Source organism: Taudactylus pleione, unplaced genomic scaffold (assembly GCF_031769625.1).
Source record: "Taudactylus pleione unplaced genomic scaffold, aTauple2 ptg000347l, whole genome shotgun sequence".
Lineage (NCBI taxonomy): Eukaryota > Metazoa > Chordata > Amphibia > Anura > Myobatrachidae > Taudactylus > Taudactylus pleione.
In genome coordinates, this window is record NW_028284748.1 from 219,375 (window position 1) to 244,436 (window position 25,062).

General features: G+C 47.0%; 2 protein-coding genes across 2 annotated transcripts in view; one reads left to right on the forward strand and one right to left on the reverse strand.

Moving 5' to 3' along the window:
• The window catches only part of CHAF1A (chromatin assembly factor 1 subunit A), a gene marked incomplete at its 3' end in the record, with an annotated part of 210,162 nt that extends 208,957 nt beyond the window's left edge, over nt 1-1,205 (reverse strand). The window contains exon 1 of the mRNA XM_088444069.1: nt 967-1,205. Within this exon, the coding sequence (XP_088300195.1) occupies nt 967-1,030 (64 nt within the window). The remainder of the gene's footprint in view (nt 1-966) is intronic.
• A 56-nt stretch (nt 1,206-1,261) lies between these two features.
• On the forward strand, nt 1,262-24,822 carry LOC148508737 (uncharacterized). Its single transcript, XM_088444075.1, has 3 exons — nt 1,262-1,433; nt 1,710-2,053; nt 23,876-24,822. The coding sequence occupies exons 2-3, from the start codon at nt 1,722-1,724 to the stop codon at nt 24,753-24,755; spliced, it is 1,212 nt and encodes a 403-aa protein (XP_088300201.1). The 5' UTR covers nt 1,262-1,433; nt 1,710-1,721; the 3' UTR covers nt 24,756-24,822.
• Nucleotides 24,823-25,062: the final 240 nt, after the last annotated feature.

A 25,062-nucleotide genomic window follows, 5' to 3' on the forward strand; every position in this document is an offset into this window, starting at 1 on the left:
CATCTGACAAAAGGTCTAAAAACACTGAAGCAGCAAACTTTGTGAAAACCAATACTTGTGTCATTCTTAGAACTTTTGGCCATGGCTGTGTATAGATTATATAGCTTACATCAGTGGTGGGCAATAAGCGGTCATCAGCACAGACGGTGTAATGGTTAGCGTTACTGCCTCACAGCACTGAGGTCATGGGTTCGATTCCCACCACGGCCCTAACTGTGCGGAGTTTGTATATTCTCCCTGTGCTTGTGTGGGTTTCCTCCGGGTACTCCGGTTTCCTCCCACACTCCAAAAATATACTGGCAGGTTAATTGGCTCCCACCAAAAAAAATGAACCCTAGTGTGTGCATGTACATATTGTAGGGAATATAGATTGTAAGCTCCACTGGGGCATGGACTGATGTGAATGTCCAGATCTTCTCTGTAAAGCGCTGCGGAATATGTGTGCGCTATATAAATAACTGGTAATAAATAAATCCAGGTGTTGTGGTACTGCACATCCCAGCAGCTTTCATCTGACAAAACATGATTAAAGATGCATACACACTCTTCAGATATCAAACATCTCGAAACCAAAAGAATAGCCCAAAGATTGCAGAGGTGTACCCAGCTTTACACTGAGAATTACTGAGTTGTCTACCTATCTCCCACATACCAAATGCTATACCAGAGACACAGCTAACTGGTGACAAACTCCGGTAAGTGACCAGTGGGAAAAAGCAGTAACCACTATGAACAAAGTGAGGAGCGGCCACGGTGGACCCAGCGATTAGCAGGACCCGGGCTACACTGGCGGCCATTGCTCTGGTGCTGTAAAGGGTTAAGTGCACTTTTGGAAAGTGGCGGGGTGTGGGTCTGCTGCTGAATTTATAACCAAGTGATGCAGCCTGTGCACCGTTAGTCGGGGGCACTGTATTGGGCAGTACCCGTAATAACTCGCCGTTACCGGACATGGTGTTCGGGGCTCACCTGCCGGGCTCTGCGTCCCTCGCCCCCCAGTTTCGGGAACTGCAGATGCTCCCTTGCCAGGCATGGCTGTCCTATGACGTCCGGGTGTGCGCCCGCTGCGTATCTCCAATCTTCGCTCCCGGCAGCGTCTCCCCTTCCGCCCGGTGCTCCCCGCGCGCTCGAACTTGGCGGGAAGTTCTCAGTCACAGACCGACACTCCTCTCGCACAGCATAGGCAGCTAGTCGTCACGTGGTGGTTGGCGAGCGAACCGAGCCAATCATCAGAGCGCCCGGCCTAACCCACGGCTGGATTGGTGGCAGCTCCCAGCTGCGTCATTGGTTGTTTTCTTATAGGCGGAAACATCAGCAGCAGCGGGCGGTAGCAGTATAGTCTACTGTGTATATCTGGTCGTAGAGCCGGTTGTTGTGTTGTTGCTACCTGGAGACCCGATGTGCTCCATAACCGGCATCTGGTGGCAGCTGATGCGGTACGTACGCAGCTGTGTTATGCTAGATAGGAGGTCTAAGGGGTGCTTTAGGAAAATTGTGCACAGTGCACACCCATGTGAAAATAATAAATGCTCTGCACATGCAGCTTGTTGGTTCCTACGGTTTTGTGTGATTCATAGTCAACCAGTGCTTTCACTGCATTTATTGCTTATAATTATCACAAGCACTTTCAAGTGGCTGCTACAGCTGTTTCCAGCTTTTTTTTAGTCCAAATGCTTTTGCATTCCTGCTGACATTCTCACTCCCTATTACAGTGGTGAGAAAACATGGATTTCATGGCCCTCATGAATCTGACCACTCAGGCATTAGCTGCATCAGGTCTGGTGTTGATTCACAGACAGTCACTGGAAAGGAGGCAAAGGAGGAAACGAAGGAGGTATTGGGTACATCCCTTGGTCTCTCATCGTCTGGCCAATGGCCATTTCAACCTTATTTTCACGGATCTGAGGAAGTATGATGACAAGTTCTTCGAGTTTACTCGGATGTCTGTCAGTACATTTGATGAGTTACTGAACCTTCTACGTCCCGCACTCACAAAGCAAAATACTCGGATGAGGCAATGCATAACACCTGAGGAACGTCTGCTTGTGACACTAAGGTATTTCCTCCTATAAAATGTGCTATATCTCTCATTGACTTTCCTATATGCCAGAGGTTCCCAAACACGGTCCTCAAGGCTCCCCAACAGTTCAGGATTTCAAGATATCCATGGTTGAGCACAGGTGACGTAATTAGTACCTCAGCCAATTTGATTTAACCACTTGTGCTCAACCATGGATATCTCTAAACCTGACCTGTTGGGGTGCCTTGAGGACCACGTTTGGGAACCTCTACTATATGCAATTTGTAGTTCTCCAGATGTTGACAAGCTTTAAATCCCAACTTTTTATATAGTGAGTTGGTTGGAATCCTCAATCTTATACTTTAGAAATTGGTGGTGCTCTGAAATCAACCTCTTCTTCGAATCCCATTATTCACTTCTATACACTCTATTACGAATTCAAGGCAACATACCACAGAAGAGGGCCAGGATTAATCCTATGTACTGATCTGAGCTGTATCTTCATATATCTGAAGAAGGGGAAACGAGCCCAACAAAACATTTTTATCTGTTAGATTTATCAATTTTATAATAAACCAGGTTAGGTGAGCACAAATGATTAATTCTTTTCATTTTTTGTGTTGTGTTGCCATTAATAACTAACAGTGTATTGCGCTGGAACTACATGTTCCACAACAGCAGGAAATCGCATATTTCCCAAGCCAATAATGTTAGAATATTCTATGTAACAGGCCCATGTAACATTATTAAATGCTGTGTTAGTGTATTATAACACACAACCCCTTGTTCCCAAGCTTTTACACAACCCACTTGCCACATTGTGTTAGAGCAATTTTAAAGCATGTCAGAGTTCAATTGCCCCAAAATAGTGGCTCTAGGGGGGTTGGGTACGGGATCCCGGCGATCAGAATACTGGCAACGGCGTCTCGACAGAATCCTGACCCAAGTAAATAAGTATTCTGGCCCTCTTCCCTAACCCTCCTCCCCCGCAGCCTAACCGTAACCCTTCCTCAACCACCGCTGAAACAGCCTAACCCTTAACATAACTCTCCCGGTAACCCTAATAATTACTGATTGGTTCGCTGCCCAGTGACAACTAGAGCAGGTTTTACCTGCTTTGATTGTTTCCTTCCAATGGTTACACACCATCAAGGTTAACCACCAGTGGTACAATAGATGGTGACCATCGATGGTTAACTCACAGATGACCTTCCCTAGTCCCTCACTCTTTCCTGTAACATCTGACACTGGTGGGAGGGGTCAAAGTTCATACCAATTGTCATTACATTACAATGTGATGTCATAATTTCTTCAGGGTCCATATGGCTCCTCAGCGAGTCATTTGGGGTGTAGGTGGGACCTGGAGAACTGGACACCAACAGCAAAGCTTTTCAATCCTCGGATGCTCTGGTCCTTCCCCTTATACCCCGCCCACAGCCTGCGGGCACTTCAGTTTCGTTGTTGTCCGGCAGGAGCTGGACCACCATTGTAACGGGGCTGCATTGCGCAGCCAAAGCTTTAATTTTATGATTTAATTTTCCTTTACCATAACGGGCGAGCAACAGCAGACTGTGCTCTGGACGTCTGTGCTGCCGTGACACACAGCCTGTGCTAGGTACACCCGGCAGGATTCTGAGAGGGGCTAGCTAACAGGCTCCCCGGACCCCAGACTGCTGCCCAGGATCCAGGGGACAGGTAAGGCAGAACCCCGTTCGCGGGGACACGCGTCTTGGTGCAGTCTTGCCTCCAGTCTCAGGAGATAGACCGGAGGTGCTGATGTGGACACTGGTTCACCCACGACTCCACTACACCACCAGGGCACAAATATACTGGTGCAGAGGTATATTATAAAGGCCAGGGGACCCGGTGGTTAACGTCAGCCAGTAGGCGCTCTCCCTGCAGCCCCTCCCCCAGTTCAGGGCACCGTGCCACTGCGGTCTTGGCGTTCCCTGAGCTGCTCCTCCTTCGCCCCCTCAGACGCGCGGCAGCCATTTTATGCAAGCAGGTCTCCGGGAAACGCTGGGTCCAGTCTACCTTTATACCTCTCCCACGGGCCAGGCTATACAGCGCTATATTCTACCAGCCACTGCAGTCTGTGTAGTTGATTTTAGTGCCCATTGCAGACATGTAATGTTTTGGGGGTTTTTTTCTGCGTTTGTATGTGACTAGTGCTAATCTCTATTTTCTATGCTGTCAGTTTATACCTGTCACTTTTTTCTACTATATCCTGACATACTAAGGTATAGGGTGTTTATTGTACCTCACATCTTCTATATAATTGTGAGGGCTATCACATACTATATAGCGCGGTTGCACACTACATTGTGCCATATTACACATACTGCAGAGTGTCCACTGCACTGCATCATACTGTGTATTATATTACTCTTCAGTGATCGCGCTGAGCAAACAATTTGTGGGTCCCGGGGACCCCTCACTCTAAAATATGTGGGTCCTTCTCAGACAGATGTTGCGACAGTGCTGGGGGGCTAGGGGCAGGCAGTGCTGGGGGTAGGGAGGGGGCAATGGCAGATAGCAGCTGGCGCAGTACTGGGGACACGGTGGCGGATAGCGACAGGCAGAACTGGGGGTAAGGAGGGGGAAAGGGTAGATAGCAGCTGTCGCACTACTGGGGGGCAAGGAGGGGGTTGGGGGCAGGCTATACTTTGGGCAGGGACGGGGGAAGGGTAGGTAGCAGCTGGGGCACTACTGCCGGCAAGGAGGAGGTTATGGACTGGCAGTTCTGGGTGTAGGAAGGGGGCAAGGGTAGATAGCCGTTAGGGTAATACTGGGGGGGTAAAGAGGGGGTTGGGGGCAGTGCTGGGGTCAGGATAGCAGCTGGGGCGCTACTGGGGGTAGAGAGGGGGCAAGTGTAGATAGTAGCTGGGGTAGTATGGGAGGCAAGGGTTGATAGCAGTTAGGGCAGTACTACGGGCAAGAAAGAGGTTAGGGGTAGGCAGTACTGGAGGCAAAGAAGAGGGGTGGGCAATATGCGGCCCCCCCGCTGTTGTGGAACTACACATCCCAGCATGCCCTGCAACAGTTTTACTATTTGGCCATGATAAAACTGTTGCAAGGCATGCTGGGATTTGTAGTTCAACAACAGCTGGAGGGCCAGATATTGCCCATCTCTGGTAGGTGCAGGCAGTACTGGGGGTAGGGAGGGGGTAAGGGTAGATAGTAGATTTGGCAGTACTGGGGGGCAAAGAGGGATTTAGGGGCAGCCAATACTGGGGGCAGTCCTGGGGGTAGGGAGGTGGTCAGGATAGCTGCTGGGGCAGTACTGAGGGTAGGGAGGGGGTAAGGGTAGACAGCACTTGGGGTAGTGGTTAATTACATGCTTTTGCTGGGAACCCGGCCAGGTCACTGTTGCAGCTCCCGTGCAGTGTCCACCTCCTGCGTGCAGGGAGCTCAGCTGGCTGAAGGAGCGCAGGCTGCTAGAGGGGTCCGCCACCACCGAAAACGTTGCTGCAGCCAAAGAAGAGCTGCCCGATGCAGTGCAGACAGTGACAGAAGTGGGGAGAGCACGCTGGCAGGCAGGGAGGAAAAGAGGAGGTGTCAGAACTCAGGGGTGCGATTGGCTGGGGACACGCTGCCGGGCCGTATTGGCTGGGGACACGCTGCCGGGCCGCTGGTGGCTGGGGACACGCTGCCAGGCCGCAATTGGACTGGGAACACCCTGCCGCGCACCGTTCGGTTGCTGCGGTTCACATGGGAGCGCAACCTGCAGAACCCACTCTGTTTTAAAAACCAGGTCCACAAATGCATGTAGCGCGTAAAAATTAGCTATAGCGCATATTTTGTGGCTATGTCTGGCAGAGGAAAGAATAACAAGGCTGCTGCCCCCTACTCTGTTGTTTTGCTCAGTGGGCTTAGCACCCATGTGGGATGGCCACAGCAGGTACTCCCTGCAAATCCTTTGCCTCCCCCATGGGTATAGACGTACAGTCTACCTCTGTACAGAGTTTGGCTAATACCTCTACGGTTTTTCAGCAAATGCTGCAAAAGTTAAAGCCTTTACCTAATAAACATGCTGTGTTATCTTCCCAGTGCTCTCAGTTATGTGATATATCTCAGGAGAAGAGGAGCCACCCTCTAAACTAAATATACCTGCTCTTGTGAGAGCTGTGAAATCTATTTTACAAATAGAAGAGGATGAACCCGCTCCTAAGAAAAAGAATGCACTTTTTAAACGACAAAAGGTAGTCTTACCAGAATTCCCTCAATCAGACCAGCTATCTGATCACATGAGTGAAGCATGGAATATGCCTGGTAAAAGGTTTCAAATTCCAAAACTGTTCAGTTTCTTTTACCCTCTTCCAGCTACTATGTCAAGGTCTTCTACAAGGGATTCCTCAGGTGGAGGACTGGGAGCTGGGGGGGTTAGGGTGGCTAGGAGACAACTGATGGGGTGTCAAATAATAAGATCCTCTTATTGGTCAAATCCAGGGGTTGGCTCGACCTGGCCAGAGGCGCGGAGTCTAACGCACTTGGTGGTCTTCACCAGTGACCCCTCCTATTGGGATTTGGGTTTCGATCGCACCAAGTGAGCAGGTCGTGGCCCTCTGGTCAGGTACCTGGGAGTGACGAGACTGGGAGAATAACAGGAATGAATACGGGAGAATAAGGGGAATGAATACGCAGGATAATGAATGTAACAATACTGTGAGTTCGCACACTGGACTACAGTAAATGGAACTTGAGAACACTGGATATCGCAGCAAGGGCTTGCACTGGAGAGTATCTCTGATGATCCGGACACAGGACTGTATAGAAGAGCAGCACTGGGAGTCAGTACACGAATGCTGTACTGAGTACACATGCTGGTGATCCAGACGCAGGCACAGGAGAATGACACTTGGAATCAGTATACAGAAGCTGACCTGAATACACACGGTGATGATTCAGACACAGGTGCAGGAGAATGAGACTTTGAATCAGTACCCAGATGCTGTACTGTGTACACATGCTGGTGATTCAAATGCAGGCACAGGAAACTTTTATAACTAGAGATTCAGCACACACACGTGCTGAATTAAACACTGGAAGAGTCTGACTTTGGTTAGTGCTGAAGTTGTTAACTGGAGTTAGCACATTGACAAGTACGGAAGGAATCACTGGAGAAGTCTGATGCTGGCTAGCACTGGTAGGAGTCACTAGAAATAGCAAAAAGGCAGGAGCGAATCCAGACACTAGGATATATCACTGGTAGGAAGGAACGTGGAAGCTGGAAAGCTGCAACAGTTAGAATTTACTGGGAGTAGGGAAGTTGAATAGCAGCTTCCTGTTCCTGGAGTCAGACTAAATAATGTAAACCAGGGGAAAGAGGAAAAGGAAAAAACCACTGTACTAGCAAGATTAATTTTAAATGAACCCCCATTAATTATATTCGTTTAAATTGGATCTTTTATTGGGGGTGCTGTCAAGGACAATAACAGAAATCTAATGTACAAATTCTACAAGAAGAAGAATGAATGTCCTCTATTGGCGCACAAAAAATGTGTTCGTATTAACTAAAATATATAACCTTTATTGTATTGTTTAAAACCTTACTGTAGTGAAATATCAATAAAATAAATAGATTCAAACATAGTGAAATGAAAGATAGAAAAAAAAATTTGAGCTGACACTTTAGGCAACTGCTGTCCTGTGAATAAAGTTTTATATCATATTCTGAGTATGCAGAACTTGTTTAATAATCATTGCTGTTTAGAACGGCTTAGTCCTTCTGTCATAGTGACATACACCCTTGAATATAAAATAGTATTGTACAATAATTATTAGGGTTAATATATTTTTAGCACCTCATAAATAATACATATACTGCAAGATATAAGATTATATTATATATATTCAGTGATTGCGGTGAGTGGAATAAATTGTGGGTCCCAGGGACCCCTCACTTTAAAAATTTGGGGTCCTAAACCACTTTTTCTGGGTCCCGTTACATATTATGGGAGTTGAGGGCAGGCACTCAACTGTGCTGGGGGGTACATAGCAGTTGGGGTAGAGGGGGTTGGGGTAGAGCTGAGGGTAAAGGCAGGGAGAAGTTGGGGTAGAGCTGCAGCTATAGGGGAGTAAGGGCAGGCACAGCTGGGGGTAGGGAGGAGTAAGTGCAGACAGTTAATTCGACAGTGCTGGGGGGCATGGAGGGTACTAGGGGCAGGTTGTTTGCGGGGCAATGGTAGGTAGCAGCTGGCGCAGTATTTGGGGGGGGTTCAGTGGGGGTTAGCGGCAAGCAGTGTAGGGAGGAGGCCAGGGCAGATAAGTTATGTACAGTACTGGGGGGGCAAGGAGGGGGTTAGGGGCAGAGCTGGGTCAGGATAGCAGGTGGGGCAGCACTAGGGGTAGAGAGGGGGCAAGTGTAGATAGCAGCAGGGGCAGTATTGGAGGCATATAAGGGAAAAGAGTTGTTAGCAGCTAGGGCAATACTGGGGGCAAGGAATACTGGGTGTAGGGAGTTGTACGTGTAGATAACTAGGGCAGTACTGGGGCAAGGAGGGTGTTAGGGGCAGTGGTTGGGGTCAGGGTAAGAGCTGGGGCAGCACTGGGTGTAGGGAGGGGGCAAGTGTAGATGGCAGCTGGGGCAGCACGGGGGCTAAGAAAGAGGTTAGGGGCAGGCAGTACTTGGGGCAGGTTGTGGGTAGGGTAGATAGCAGCTAGGGCAGTACTGAGGGGCAAGGGGGGGTTAGGGGCAGTCAATACTTGGGGCAGTGCTAGGGGTAGGGAGAGGGTTAGGGTAGCTAAAACTTGGGGCAGTGGTTACCTCTTTTGCTTCTGCTGGGAACCCTTGGCTGGGTCACTGCCTGCAGCTCCCTTCTGCCCCAAGCTCTGTCCTCCTGCGTACAGAGAGCTCAGCTGGCTGAAGGAGTGCCGGCTGCTAGAGTGTCCTGGCACCAACGACAACGTTGCTGCAGCCAAATCGCCCACAGACTTCTGGCGGGGGACCCGCTGCACAGCGATTCGCTGGGGGTGAAGGCGCCACGTGGTGAATGGTTGGGGGATGCCACTTCATGGTGATTGGCTGGGGGGACAGTGCCGCATGATGATTGGCTGGTGGGAGCCACTGCACAGCGATTGGCTGGGGGGGCGGTGCCTCGTGAATGGCTTGGGGGACACCACTGCATGGCGATTGGCTGGGGGGATGGTGCCGCCTGGTGATTGGCTGGGGGGAGCTGCTGCACTGTGATTGGCTGGGGGCATGGCGCCCTGTGATGAATGGCTGATGGGATGCTGCTGCACACTGATTGGCTGCTGAGGTACACACAGCGCCAGCGCGTCCGGGACCCGATCAGTTTTAAAAACTGGGTCCCAAGTTTCCTGCAGCGCGTATTTTGTGAACCCGGTGTATTGCCTTTGCATTGCTCAGCAATTAACAGCATACATACTAAATAATAGTCATGAATACTCAGAATATGATATAAAACTTTGGGCCTGATTCAGACCCGGACGCAATTAGCGCTCGGTCGTCCAGAAAATAGGGGTGGCTATTCAAATGATCCATTCGCTGTTTGTGGTCTGTTCACGCCTCTAGGTCTGAACGAGCGAACAAAACTTGCGGTCGTTTTTTGGGAAACTACGCCCCCTGGCCGCTCGCATCCTACGTCATGTCCGCTATTTATTAGATTAATCGAGTACATCGAACAGGGTATGAGCTGCTCGCTATTCTTGTGGTTGGTTTTTGCTACCACAATTTTGCGAGCAGTTCTGACTAATAAAAAACCCAGTGACGTGGTCAATGACGCTGCTGTTTTAAATATGCACACCCATAAAACGCCCGTTTTGACCTTTAATCGGATCTCCACTCCCCGTTTTCAAGCACCTTCCCCTTTTACCACCCACATACGCCTCATCCTGTCACTCAAATTAGCAGGCATTCGCTATTTTGCGAGCACATGAATTTCGGCCACACTGACTGGTTCGCGCATGCGTATAACGATCCGTAGGCATGCGCAGTTGGGCAAACATCGCTCGGAGCAAACGAGCTGCCGCTTACAAGTGGCTCTGAATCAGGCCCTTTATTCACAGGACAGCAGTTGCCCAAAGTGTCAACTCAATTTTATTCACAATTTCTATCTTTAATTTCACGATGTTTGAATCTATTTATTTTATTGATATTTCACCACAGTAAGGTTTTAAACAATACAATAAAGGTTATATTTTATTAATACTAAAAAAAAATTTGTGCGCCAATAGAGGACATTATTTCTCCTTCTTGTAGAATTTGTAAGTCAGACTAAATACCCTTAGGTCATTGGATCAGAAGATCAGCTGAGTGACCACAGGACTAAAATGTTAGTAAATCAGAGAGTTATGACGCGCTGTCACAAGAGCAGCTGGTAAAGGGGTTGTCAATCCCAATGATACAGGAAAAAAAAACATATAGTAAAAGAACCAGCGCTAGAAAATTAATAAATAATATGAATTTACCAATGATGGATGGCTGATGTTAAAAATATCAATGAGTAATTTATTGAATTTGCAATGAATTACAGGTAATATATAACCTTAAAAGCATACATAAATGATCAATATACAAACAAACATTTAAGACACAACAAACACAAATGGGTAAATTATGTGTATATGTTGAATATACCAGGGGCCAATGATGGATATGGATATTAAGGAAATTCTCTCTGCAAAGTCCCAAATACAGTGCATCCGGAAAGTATTCACAGTGTGTCGCTTTTTCCACATTTTGTTATTTTACAGCCTTATTTCAAAATGGAATAAATTCATTTTTGTCCTCAAAATTCTAGACACAATACCCCATAATGACAACGTCTAAAAAGAGTCTTTTGTTTTTTTTATTAAATTTGCAAAACTCTCAAAAACAAAGGAATCACATGTACATAAGTATTCACGCCCTTTGCCATGAAGCTCAAAATTGAGCTCGGGTGCATCCTGTTTCCACTGATCATCCTTGAGATGTTCCTACAGTTTAATTGGAGTCCCCCTGTGGTAAATTCAGTTGATTGGACATGATTTTGAAAGGCATACACCTGTCTATATAAGGTCCCACACTTGACAGTGCATGTCAGAGCACAAACCAAGCATGAAGTCCAAGGAATTGTCGGTAGACCTCCGAGACAGGATTGTCTCGAGGCACAAATCTGGGGAAGGGTACTGAAAAATATCTGCTGCTTTGAAGGTCCCAATGAGCACAGTGGCCTCCGTCATCCGTAAATGAAAAAAGTTCAGAACCACCAGGACTCTAACTAGAGTTGGCTGTCCGTCTGAACTGAGCGATCGGGGGAGAAGGGCCCTAGTCAGGGAGGTGACCAAGAAACCGATGGTCACTCTGTCAGAACTACAGCATTCCCCTGTGGAGAGACGAGAACCTTCCAGAAGGACAAACATCTTTGCAGCAATCCACCAATAAGGCCTGTATGTTAGAGTGGCCAGACGGAAGCCACTCCTTAGTAGAAAACACATGGCAGCCCATCTGGAGTTTGCCAAAATGCACCTGAAGGACTCTCAGGCCATGAGAGACAAAGATTGAACTCTTTGGCGTGAATGCCAGGCGTTCTGTTTGGAGGAAACCAGGCACCGCTCATCCCCAGGCCAATACCATCCCTACAGTGAAGCACGGTGGTGGCAACATCATGCTGTGGGAATGTTTTTCAGCGGCAGGAACTGGGAGACTAGTCAGGATAGAAGGAAAGATGAATGCAGCAATGTACAGAGACATCCTGGATGAAAACCTGCTCCAGAGCGCTCTTGACCTCAGACTGGGGCGCCGGTTCATCTCTCAGCAGGACATCAACCCTAAGCACACAGCCAAGATATCAAAGGAGTGGCTTCAGGACAACTCTGTGAATGTCCTTGAGTGGCCCAGCCAGAGCCCAGACTTGAATCCGATTGAACATCTCTGGAGAGATCTGAAAATGGCTGTGCACCGACGCTTCCCAGCCAACCTGATGGAGCTTGATGGGTGCTGCAAAGAGGAATGGGCGAAACTGCCCAAAGATAGGTGTGGCAAGCTTGTGGCATCATATTCAAAAAGACTTGAGGCTGTAATTGCTCTCAAAAGTGCATCAACAAAGTATTGAGCAAAGGCTGTGAATACTTATGTACATGTGATTTCTTAGTTTTTTTTTTATTTTTTTTATTAAATTTGCAAAAACCTCAAAACTATTTACACGTTGTCATTATGGGGTATTGTGTGTAGAATTTTGAGGAGAAAAATGAATTTATTCCATTTTGGAATAAGGCTGTAACAACAAAATGTGGAAAAAGTGACACGCTGTGAATACTTTACAGATGCACTGTAGGTCAATGGTATCAACCCCACATTGTGAAAGGTGACCGGACTGAAAGTCCTGTAATGTCCAACTAAGTGGAGAGTGCATGCTGGACCACAATTGATTAGTAAGGAGCAGCACAACTTGACCAGTTCCTGGCTTGAATGGTTGTATGGAAAATCCTCTGGCATCCAGCAGAGAAGATATCAAGTCTGGAGCACGATGAAGGAGTTGTCCACGGCTGCAGGGGTTAATCAAAGATATTGTCCAGGGAGAGAGTGTATATCAAATCCAAATGATCCCAGTGATCTGGGTGGTATATATTCTCTGGATCTGGGTGGTCCAGCCTGCACTCTCCACTTAGTTGGACATTACAGGACTTTCAATCCAGCCACCTTTCACAATGTGGTGTTGATACCATTGACCTATTTGGGACTTTGCAGAGAGAATTGCCTTAATATCCATATCCATCATTGGCCCCTGGTATATTCAACATATACACACAGTTTACCCATTTGTGTTTGTTGTGTCTTAAATGTTTGTATATTGTTCTTTTATGTATGCTTTTAAGGTTACATATTACCTGTAATTCATTACAAATACAATAAATTATTAATTGATATTTTTAACATCAACCATCATAGGTAAATTATGCTGCAGCTAACGTCGGCTTCTTTCCCCCAAGCCCACCACCGCTAAAGCCCGCAAACAACTGCTATCTTTGTGCACCCAAGTGAAGCCACAGTTATTACACCTGCTGGAGGCTCCAAAAAGTTGAAAAGTCCTATCTCTACAATAGTGCAATTCTCTACAATTCTTGAGGTAATAGATTAAAAGCTAACTTTCTAATTTACCTGAACCAAAAAACCACGTACCCTGGCACAATAGCTACCTAATAAAACAAACCCCAAGTCTAAATTTCACCCCTACCCTGAGTTTTGCCTTCCCAAAAAAACCCTATAGACTACAGCAGTAAAGTGGTCCTAATTGAGAATGTCAGAAAAAAATGACAGTTGGAGATTTAGATTACTGCCAAATCCTAATTTTTTTTTTTTAAATATATATTTTTGCCCTGAAATTTGGCATGCAGCACCCAGTGACTGTTCTACCCAGCCATACCAAATTTCAGATCCGTATCTCTAATAGCTTTTGAGGTGTAGCCCCTTGAACACCCTGTCCCCCCCTCCGGAATTGTCTATGGAGAAATCCGTTTTTTTAGATGCATCCTTAATATAAGGGCACGACTGTGCCCTTATAATATATACACTGTATGTTTCCATAACAATTTTTCCTTCCCTTATCAATAATACAATATCCAAAAAATGTATATGTTGAGAATCAAAAGTGCTAGTGAAGTGTAAACCAAAGGTGTTTATTATTTAGGGATTCAGTGAAGGTTGTGATCAAGTGATAATCCTCATCCCAAACAAAGAAAAGTAATTTATATATCTCCCGAAAAGAACCAGATTTGCCCCGAATCGGTCACCCCATATGTGTTCCTCCTCGAACCTCCTCATATAGAGGTTCGCAAAACTCTGGGTGAATCTGGTTCCCATCGCAGTTCCAAGTGTTTGTAAAAAGATTTTACAAGTACCGTCCGACAACGCAACGGCTGTGGTCTACTCCATAACCAAGGGGGCACTTGAAGTCAGTCAGCAATGACAGAAGTGTCCCCCATTCTCACATGAGCCGAACGCAATCTCCCAGCCATCTCCGCAGTGTTCATCCCATGGATTCTCAATTGGGAAGTGCATTTCCTCAGCCGTCTCGACGTGCAGGCAAGAGAATGGTCTCTACATCCAGAAGTTTTTCAGCTTCTGGTGGACAAATGGGTTTTTCAAGAAGTGGATCTCATGGCCTCAATACACAACAACAAACTTCCAAGTTATGGAGCCAGAACAAAGGACCCGACTCGGCCTTCATAGACGCCTTGTCGGTAAAATGGAACTACCATTTGGCATATTTCTTCCCTCCAATATCCCTGGTTCCTCGAGTGCTTGGGAAATTCAGACAGGTGGGAGGCACAGTCCTATTAATAGCTCTGGCTCGGCCCAGATGTCATTGGTACTCTGATCTTCTAAGGCTCTCCATAGACGTTCCTCTTCAGCTTCTTCTACGAGTATACCTGTTGTCTCAGGGTCCATGTCTACATCCTTACCTAGCCCAGCTGTTTTTAACGGCTTGGCTCTTGAGACATCCATCCTAACGGCTAAGGGTTTCTCCGGCTCTGTGCTCAGAGCACGTAAACCGGCCTCAGCCAGGATTTACCACAGAATATGGCATACGTATTTCTAATTATGTGCTCCACGAAACTATGACCCTCAAATCTTTAAAGCTTCTCAAATTCTTGCCTTCAGGCTGGAATGGATCTAGACCCCCGCCTAGCATCTCTTAAAGTGCAGGTTTCTGCTTTTGTCTATCTGGTTTCAGCACAGAAATGCTCCTATACCGGATGTTCACACCTTCATGCAATGTGTTCTACGGATACAACCTCCCTTTGTCCCTCCTGTGGCTCCATGGGATTTGTCTAGCGTTCCTGCTAGGCTGTTTCAGCGGGGTGCCGCACCCTGCCCTATTTCTGAAGGGCAGAAAGCACCCTGCTCTGCAGTGCGGCGCCCTGCTGAGACAGCCTGCGGGTTCTGTCTCCACCCGCGGGTCGCAGTGTCCCGCAGGTGGTCAAAACGGCGGCGTAATAAAGACACGCCCCTTTTCTTTGACCACGTCCCCATTTCGGCCACGTGCACCTTCGGCGCGCGCAGAAGTGCCCTATCTCTAGGTCCGGCGCCCTGCCTGCTCCCAGACCTAGAGTGAACACTATTGTCAGTGGTGCGCAAAGCACTTCAGGAACCTCCATTCAAACCCCTAGAATCGGTGGATGTCAAATGGCTCACTTCGAAGACTGTTTCTTCTGGCTATAGCATCTGCCCGTAGGGTATCTGATTTAGGGGCGCCTTCTTGTCGCTGTCCCTTTTTGATATTTCATCAGGACAGGGCTGTTCTACGAACACGCCCAGGCTTCCTTCCAAAGGCTTCCACCTGAATGAGGAAATTATGGTTCCTGCCTTTAATTCACCAGGCCTCTCGGCAGGTGAGGCCTCTTTTGGATGTGGTCTGTGTTCTAAAGATCTACATGGACCGTACTACTTCCATCAGGAAATCAGACTCCCTCTTTGTCCTATATGGATTTCACAAGAAGTGATGCCAGCTAACAAACAGACTCTGGTCAGATGGATTTGCATTACTATCTCACAGGTCTACTCGCAGACTGGCCTTTCTGTGCAGACTACAGTCTCTGCTCATTCTACTCGCTCTGGTGGTCCCTCATGGGCAGCCTGGCATGGCACCTCAGCTGAATAGCTATGTCTTCTGTCCACACCTTTCTTAGTATTTATGCCTTTTGATATATTTGCCTTTCAGGTTGCTTCTTTCGGGGGTAGGTTTCTGTCAGCGCAGGAACGTTCCTGCCCTTGAACAACTGCTTTGGGACATACCCAGTGTCTCCCTGTGGAGCCCTATGGACCCTGAAGAAGAAAGGGAGAGATGATAAAACTTACCTTCGTTAATTCTCTTTCTTCGAAGTCCATATGGTCAACAGGGCACCCGCCCTGACGCACCTGGCTTCTATGGGCTTCTGCTCTTGGTCACTTGTTCCCTTCTCTGCTTGAGCGTGTGATACCTCAGTGTACCAGTCTTCCTTCTCTCCTGTCCTTGGGCTTGTTAACAAAACTGAAGTGCCCTCAGGATGTGGGCGGGGTATGGGGGGGAAGGACCGGAGCATCCTGGGATTGAAAAGCTTTGCTGCTGGTATCCGGTCCTCCAGTTCCCACCTACACCCCAATGTCTCCCTGGGGACCCTATGAACTTCGAAAAAGGAGAGTTAACGAAGGTAAGTTTTACCATAACGCGCCTTTTTTTTTTATTTATTTTTTTATCTGCACTCAATTTTAATATGTAGATTCACATCAGCCTTTGCCCCAGTCTGTGTTCCCTAACTTGCACAGAGGGACTGATGATGGCAAATATGGCTGTAAATTACTGTAAGAAAAAGAACACGTTAAAATAGCATATTTCCACCAATATGCAGAGCCGTACACAGGGCCTGATTTGGCAGTGTTCGCAACTACATAAGCAGATCGACCGATTGTTAGCCATTGCGATTACGTACACAGAGGAATCCACCGCAGAGTGAGTGACAGACTGTGAGCATTTGGGGGTGTGTTACGTCTGATTCTGCAGAATTCCCTACTGAGGGGCTGAAAGCTATGGTCCCGGGTTGAGGGAGAATTCGGAGGCGAGAGGCCTAGTTGTACGTTCTCCTCATCCACGAGTATCAGATGTTGAGGAGACCTGACCAAAGGTGTGGAGTCTAAACTGCCGGGAGGTGTTTACCAGTGACCCCTCCAAGCGAGATATGGGTTTCAGCTGCTCCCGGGAAAGCAGGTCGCAGTCCTTTGGTCAGGTATCCGTTGCTATTGGGGAATGGAGAAAGGTACACCACTATGGCCTGCTGGAAGTACTTAGAGGAAAAATATAAGTACGGTTTCTATACCTACAGGTACAGAGTAGGCCCAAAAGGAATTGCTTCCTGAAGTGGTACATTGGGAGACAAGGGGGAAGATCCACAGAGGAGCTCTGCCGGCACTAGAGGAGGGTGGTGATTGCACTGACTGGGAGGGCTCTGGCTGCACGGAGTGCAGATACTGGCGCACCGTGGTACAGAGAATGTACTAGGATGGAGATGCACTGAGTTTACAACGTGCGAATCCAGGTGCACCAGAGAGCGGTTCAGTAATTGTACTCGGTGTGTACCGTGTATACGGCGTGCGAATCGGAGGGTGATACTGAGATGGTATTTGGAACTCGAGAGCAAGGAACAAGAACCTGGAACGGAATGACAACAAGCATACACCAGTAGTGACGATGTTGCACAGGCAACTTCCTGGTGTCTAGAGCCCAGTTATATACCCTAAAGTAGCAGTTCATGGGAGATCAGCGTCAGCTGACTGATACCACGCTACCATTGGTTGAAGGGTCAGGTGAGAGACTATCATGGCGGCGCCCATGACGGCAAACCTCGGAAACCAAGACACAGAGCTGCACATGGAAGTCCAGGAGCACCTAAGGCACACTACTCAGCGCGTCACCCGCCGCCGCACCTGACGTCTTACCGCACGAGTGGTCGGGGGGAAGCCGGTGCTGGGGTGCGTAACAGCCGAACCCTGACAAGACCCCCTCTTTTCAGGTTGGACTCCGGACACCCACAAAGTTTATCAGGAAACTTGTGAAACTCTCGAACGAGTTGAGGAGCACGGTCATCCGAGGCCTTGATCCAGGCACGTTCTTCTGGCCCATATCCTTTCCAGTCAATGAGATATTGAAGGCAATTTGATCGATGTTTGGAGTCAAGGATTTTGTTGATCTCATATTCGACGCCCCGTTGATTCTGAACTTGAGGTGTTTTGGGAGGATAACGTTGAAATTGATTAAGAATCAGGACATAAAGCAATATGGAAGGTATTGGAAATCTTAACTGAGGCGGGAGCTCCTATTTATAAACCACTGGATTAATAACTTTGAGAATACGGTAGGGTCCAATAAAACGGGGGGCAAATTTCATGTTTGGAAACTTTAAACGAATGTTCTTAGATGATAACCATACCCTGTCTCCGACTCCTAGAATTGGAAAAGCAAGGCGTTTCCGGTCAGCAAACTTTATGTAATTTCTGGAAACTTTTTTAAAAAAAAACATGAATCTTTCCCATATATCCGAAAAGGAATTCACAAGATCAGTTACAGCAGGAGCTTCCATAGGAGGTAACTCTTGGAAATCAGGCACTCGTGGATGTTTACCATATACTGCAGAAAAACGGAGTGGTATTCGACGAAGAATGAGATCTGAAGTTATGAGAGAATTCCGCCCAAGGTAGGAAATAGAGCCAGTCATGTTGTGAAGAGGATACGAAGGGTCTGATAAAGGTCTCTAGTTCCTGATTCACCCTCTCAGTTTGGCCATTAGTTTGGGGGTGGTAGGCGGATGAGAATTTTAATTTGACTCCGCAAGACACACAGAGACTTCCAGAACTTACCCACAAATTGTATCTTTCGATCAGGAACTGTCAGGATGCGGCCTGGGATCGGCCACTACTCACCTCTGCGCTGGTGTCCTTGGGCTTAGGTGTCCAGACGCTGGGAGTGGAGGTGAGTGGTGACTGAGTATTCTCCCTGGGGTCCGCTAGGGCTTACATGCGTGCGTCCGGGGTGCCGGGCAAGGGCGCAGCCATGTTGGCTCATATCACCTGACTAGTCTCTCACAATGATAGTCCTATGATCACTCAGCTGATCCAATGATCAGCCACCTAGGGGTATTTGTCTGACTCCAGGAACAAATAACTGCTGTTCAACTTCGTTATTCCAGTGCCTGTGATACTCCCACTGTTGCTCTGTGCTATTTCCTTCAGCGTGTTGCTTCAGCCTGCTCACAGTTTTCCAGTTTACTGTATTAGCGTCCATGCTAACCTTTAGTCTGAGACTTTAGCTTTCTCACAGTACTTCAGTGTTTCATGTCTCTTTCCTGTGTGTCTTTGTATATGTGCTAGTAATTCTATTGCAGCTTTCCTGTGGCTATTACCCTGTGTCACTGAGGTGTCCGATTACCTGCTAGTACTAATTAGCTCACAGCTGAACCTACCAGCACTCTCCTAGTAATTGCCTTTGTCCAGTACCAGCATTACTAGCTTCCCCAGTTTATTCCTGTCTTCCCTCTGTGTTTCACTGTGTTTATCGGCTCCAGAATCTGTTGCAGTTCCTGTACATTTTTCTGTTTCCAAGCTAGCCTGCGACTGGGATTACTACATGTGCCTGTGTCCACTTCTCTCTGTGTCTTGTCTGTGCAGTCAACACCTACATTTATAGCTTTCCAGTATATATTTGTGTTCTTTGCTCTGTCTTGTCTCTGCAAATCAGCTCCAAACATATCTAGCAATTCCCAATATATGCCTCTGTTTTTCTGTGCAATCAGCACTTTGATTTCTCAGTGATTCTCAGTACACTTTCCAGTATTCCTATGCTAGCCTGTGATTAGGATCCCTAACAGCGTTCCAATATCTAAGCATCCAGTTTACCTCCTGTGCTCTAGCATTTGCTTCGTTAAATATAGTTTCCGGTCTTCTGCCATTCCCAGGTACCTGTCCAGAGGGCCGCGACCTGCTCACTTGGTGCAGCGGAAAACCAAATCCCAATTGGAGGGGTCACTGGAGAAAACCACCAAGTGAGTTAGACTCCGCGCCTCTGGATAGGTCTAGCCAAACCTGTGTTCGGCCGCAACTAGGAGACCTAGTACAGTCACTTCCCAGGTCACCCGAACCCCCTGCTTACCGTCCTCCACAGAGGAACATTTGCACCGGATCGTGACAGGAACTATCCTTGGGTAGACCATGCAGCCTGAAGACATCACTGATTAATATTTTGGCTAACTGAGGTACTGAGGACCGACTAAGGGAACAAAGTGAGCCATCTTTGAAAATCGTCCAACGATCACCCAAATGGCATTATACCCTTTTTGGATGGTGGTAACTCGGAGATGAAATCCATGGAAAGATGAGTGCAAGGAGCATCAGGGATGGGTAGAAGACATAACGGGCCAACAGTCTTATTACGGGAGACTTTATGTTGGGCACACTTGGCGCAGGGCATAATTAAGTCTCGGACATCTTTTTTCATGGTAGGCCACCAGTAGGAGTGTTGTAGGAACTTGAAAGTTTTAAGAATGCACGAATGACCAGCAAAAAGAAAATATCCAGGATTGGGCAAAGTTGAGGTTGGTCGTCTTCCTCTTGTGACGATAGAAAAGATCTGGGAAGAGCTTTTTTATTCAGGACACCAGGGTGGAACTGAAGTTTTGAAGTGGAATCTAGAGAAGAAGAGGGACCAACGAGCTTGTCTGGCATTCAACTGATGAGCCGACTGAAGATAGACCAGATTCTTTATGATCTGTGATGATGGTAATGGGGAACCTTGCGCTCTCTAAAAGGTGTCTCCACTCCTCCAGTGCCAAGCACATAGTCAACAGTTCCTGGTCACCGGAGTCATTTTTTTTTTCAACCAGTGAAAACTTCCGAGAGAAGAACCCCAGGGATGGGTTTTTCCATCTTCCTCAGTCTGAGACAGTACAGCCCCTACCCCCACGGAAACAGCATCCACTTCTAGGATGAAGGGTTTTTCCAGTTGCGTTTGGCGAAGGATTGGGGCGGTGGAAAAAGCTGTTTTCAGATATAGAAAGGCTTCCTCTGCTGCAGATGGCCAGCGAGAAGGATTGACTCCTTTTTTTTGGCGAGGGCTGTGATGGGAGCAACCAATGTGGAGAAGTTCGAAATAAACCTGCGATAATAGTTGGAGAACCCCAAGAACCGCTGAGTGGCTTTTAATGAGTTTGGTTGGGGCCAGTCCCAGATGGCATGCAGTTTGTCCGGATCCATTTGCAAAGAATTCCCAGAAATGATGTGCCCAAAAAAAGGCATAGAGGACCGTTCGAAAAGACATTTGGAGATCTTCCCGTACAGATGGTGAGCTCAAAGGCGAATAAGGACCTCTCTGACGTGAAGTCGGTGGGATTGCAGGTCTTTGGAAAAAATTAGAATGTCGTCCAGATAGACCACGATGAACTTGTAAACGACGTCCTTGAAAATTCTCGTTGACATACCCCTGGAATACCGCTGGTGTGGTACATTATGCAAATGGCATGACCAAATGTTCATAATTGCCATCCCGAGTGTTGAACGTGGTCTTCCACTCATCTCCAGCCTTGATGCGAATTAAATTGTTGGTACCACTGAGGTCTAATTTGCTGAAAAGATGAGCCCCACGAACATTATCGAAAAGTTCAGAGATGAGGCAAAGAGGGTATCTGTTCTTGATAGTAATTGAGTTGAGGGTACTCTATACAGGGTCTGAGCTCTCTGTCCTTCTTTTCACCAAAAAAAAAAACAGGCTCCAGCAGGAGAGGAGGATAGTCTGATGAAGCCCTTTTTCTTCTTTTATATAGTCAGACATAGCCGCAGTCTCTGGAACAGCTAAAGGGTAAATGCGGCCACGGGGCAGCGTTTTCCCCGGAAGGAGGTCGATGCCACAATCCCGGGAGCGATGGGGAGGCAACTGGTCTGTAGCTTATTCATTAAAAACATCAGATAAATCTTGATAGGGTATAGGTAAACAAGGATCAGGAAGAACATTTGATTGATCGGGCAGAGGTGGCTTGATGGTAACTTGATGGATATGCACTGGAAGGACACGGGACAGACATCGATGGAAACAGCCACGACCCCAAGCCAGGATTTGCATAGTAGCCCAGTTTAGCGTGGGATTGTCTTTTAAGCCAAGGTAGACCTAGGAATATTTCGTAGGAGCTTTTTGGAAGGATTAGAAGCTCCAATTTCTCATGGTGAAGGCATCCTATTTGAAGAGAGACCGGAGGAGTAATTGAAGCGATAGCGTCTCTGCAAATGACATTGCCTTCTACTCATGAGATGTCTATCTTATTTGTAAGGAGTGACCGGGATACCTAAGGTTACAACCAGAGACTCAGAAATAAAATTCCTGGCAGCACCTGAATCAACCAAGGCGTTCACCTCCTTTTTCTTGTCCTTGACTTGTGGGAAATGGTCACTGATAAAAAATCAATTTTTATACACAAGGAAATTACTTAAGTGAAAGACTCGGGAAGGTCCCGAGAAGCTAAATCTTCTTTCATTTTTTCCGAAAGACCATGAAGAATTTTTAATTCAGAAGAAATAGTTTGGAATTGGACCACGTACTGACCTACTGTACAGGTCCCTTGTGGGACTCGAAGGAGATCGGAGGAGGCCAAGGCACTGCAACCCGGCTCATCAAAGATTCTTTTGAAAGCAGAAATTAAGTTTTCGGAATTGGACACCAGAGGATCTGCCCGTTCCCATAATGAGGAGACCCAGTCCAAAGCGGTTCCAGAAAGAAGGGAGATACTATAGGCCACTTTAGCCCTTGATGTAGGGAAGTTCTGTGGCAAGCATTCAAATTGTATTTCGCATCGATTAACGAAACCTTGACAGCGTTTGGGGTTACCATCGAAGCGTTCCGGAGATGCCAACTGAAGTCCAGGGGGAATATCCACAGAGAAGTAGGGGCTCTGCCGGCACTGGAGGAGGGTGGTGATTGCACTGACTGGGAGAGTGCTGACTGCACGGAATGCGGATACTGGCGCCCCTTTGGTACAAAAGGTGGACTCAGAGATTGTACTAGGATGGAGGTGCACTGAGTTTACAATGTGCAAATCCAGATGCATCGGAGAGTGGTTCAGTGATTGTATTCAGTTGGTGTGTACTGGGTACACGGCGTGCGAATCCAGATGCACCAGAGAGTAATTCAGTGATTGTACTTGGTTGGTGTGTATTGAGTACACAGCGTGTGAATCCAGATGCACCTGAGGGTGGTACCGAGATGGTATTTGGAAATAACTTGAGAGCAAGGAACAGGAACCTGGAACGGAATGACAACAAGCATACACCAGTAGTGATGACGTTGCACAGGCAACTTCCTGGTGTCCAGAGTCCAGTTATATTGCAGAGTCCAGTTATATACCCTAAGGTAGCAGTTCATAGGAGATCAGCGTCAGCTGACCGATACCACGCTACCATTGGTTGAAGGAACAGTCAGGTGAGAGACTATCATGGTGGCGCCCATGACGGCAAACCTCTGAAACCAAGACACAGAGCCGCACATGGTAGTCCAAGAGCTCCTAAGGCAAAATCCTCAGCGTGTCACCCGCCGCACCTGACGTCTGACCGCACGAGAAGTCAGGGGAAGCCGGTGCTGGGGTGAGTAACGGCCGATTCTAGGCCGGACCCTGACAGGATGTTGACAGGGGAGTGGTCAGAAAAACAGGCGTGCCTATCCGTGTGAATGCTGTTGCTTGGGCGTGCATAAATTAGCCACTGAGATTTGTAATATCTGCGGCTGGTCAGACCTGGTGTAAATGCTGCGTGACTGGCTGATGTGCGTTGATAGTATCGATGTTTACACAGAAGAGCGACAGTGGACAGATGTGAGAAAGCAGCAGTGGGCGTCTTTGTCAGTGGTGCTTTTACAAGCATTAGCATTCCATGCGAATGCAATAGCAATCCTTACTGTATCAGGCCCACAGTTTGAGATGTGTATATTTCTGCATGGAAATATTTGTGCTCGGTTTACAATGAGTCATCAATAGCATGTATTTGCAACTACCCTGTAGTAGGTACAAAAGATGCATCTACCAACAGGCATGAATGCATGTTTTTGCACATTTGGATACGCCACATGCGCGTGACCTCATCTTTACTATACACGGTCCTTGTGAGCATGGCATCCCCTTCTCCCCCAAGATCTACTTTACATAGGACATTTTGTTGAAAGCCAAGTAACCTACCAGTGTTTCTCGGGAGCACTCAGAAGAAAGTCACAAAAACATGGGAAGAATATACAAACTCCACATAGATAGGGCCTGGTTGGGATCAAACCCCAGAGCAGTCAGTAATGCTAACCACTGTGCCACCATGCTACGAATACCTAAATAGATATTTATAATGTTTTTTATTTATTACAGATTTCTGGCAACTGGAGCAAGTTTTGCCTCTCTCCATTTTTTTTTCTTGCTTGGCAAAATGACAATATGTAGAATAGTGAATGAGACATGCATCACTATCTGGGAAGCTCTGAAGTCCAGGGTCATGGCGGAACCTACTGAGGAAATGTGGCGATCAGTAAGTGAAGGCTTCTTTAACATCACCCAGTTCCCACATTGTGTTGGAGCAATTGATGGAAAGCATGTTAGAGTTCAAAAGCCCCCTAATAGTGGTTCTAGATTCGACAGTTATAAAAAATATTTCTCATTGGTACTAATGGCTATAGCTGATAGCAATTACCAATTTATAGCTATTGATGTTAAGGCCCATGGCAGCAGTGCAGACTCAAATGTTTTCCGTCAATCTCCAATGGGACGCAAAATATTACAAGGTAATTTTAATTTGCCGTCACCTGAGGCACTTCCTGGAACACATAATGAACCATTCCCATTTGTTTTTGTGGCCGACAAAGCTTTTGCTTTGCATGTCAATATCATGAAACCGTTCCCTAAGCGTGGTCTAGATGAACGTCGTAGAGTCTTCAATTATAGACTGGCCAGAGCTAGGCATCTTGTGGAATGTGCTTTTGGCATATTAACTACGAAGTGGAGGTTTTTACTGACTTCAATAATGATGGATGTGGAAAGGGTTGATACTGCTCTCAAGGCAGCATGTGCTCTTCATAACTTTGTGATACAAAGAGAGTCAGGAGTTGTAGAGGACAGCATTACCTCTGAAATGGAAAGTGTTTCCTGGGCAGGAATCCGTAGTGGCAATCCGGGAATAGCGGTACGCAATATGTTTGCGGACTATTTCTTGTCACCAGAGGGTATATTACCCTGGCAGTCTGAAATGATTTAGTTATGTTACTGTATGATGTTTGCATTTGAATATCTTTGTTGAATAAAGTGACACCAACTTTTTCAAATTTTGTTTTTATTATTAATACCCACTGCCATGAAAAATTACTGTGCTGGGGCACCATAGTAACATCTGACAAAAAGGTCTAAAAACACTGAAGCAGCAAACTTTGTGAAAACCAATACTTGTGTCATTCTCAAAACTTTTGGCCATGGCTGTAGACTCTAACCACCTCCTACATTAAGTGGGACTCCTAATAATCCCAGTATCTTTAGACTAATGAGCAGTCTAGGTGGTGTTCTGGCCA

What these genes read in the sequence shown, in the direction of transcription:
- LOC148508737 (XM_088444075.1), top strand. Translation starts at nt 1,722, where the DNA reads ATGGATTTCATGGCCCTCATGAATCTGACCACTCAGGCATTAGCTGCA. An exon ending in CGTCTGCTTGTGACACTAAG is followed by an intron (nt 2,054 to 23,875) that starts GTATTTCCTCCT and finishes TATTTATTACAG; the next exon opens with ATTTCTGGCAACTGGAGCAA.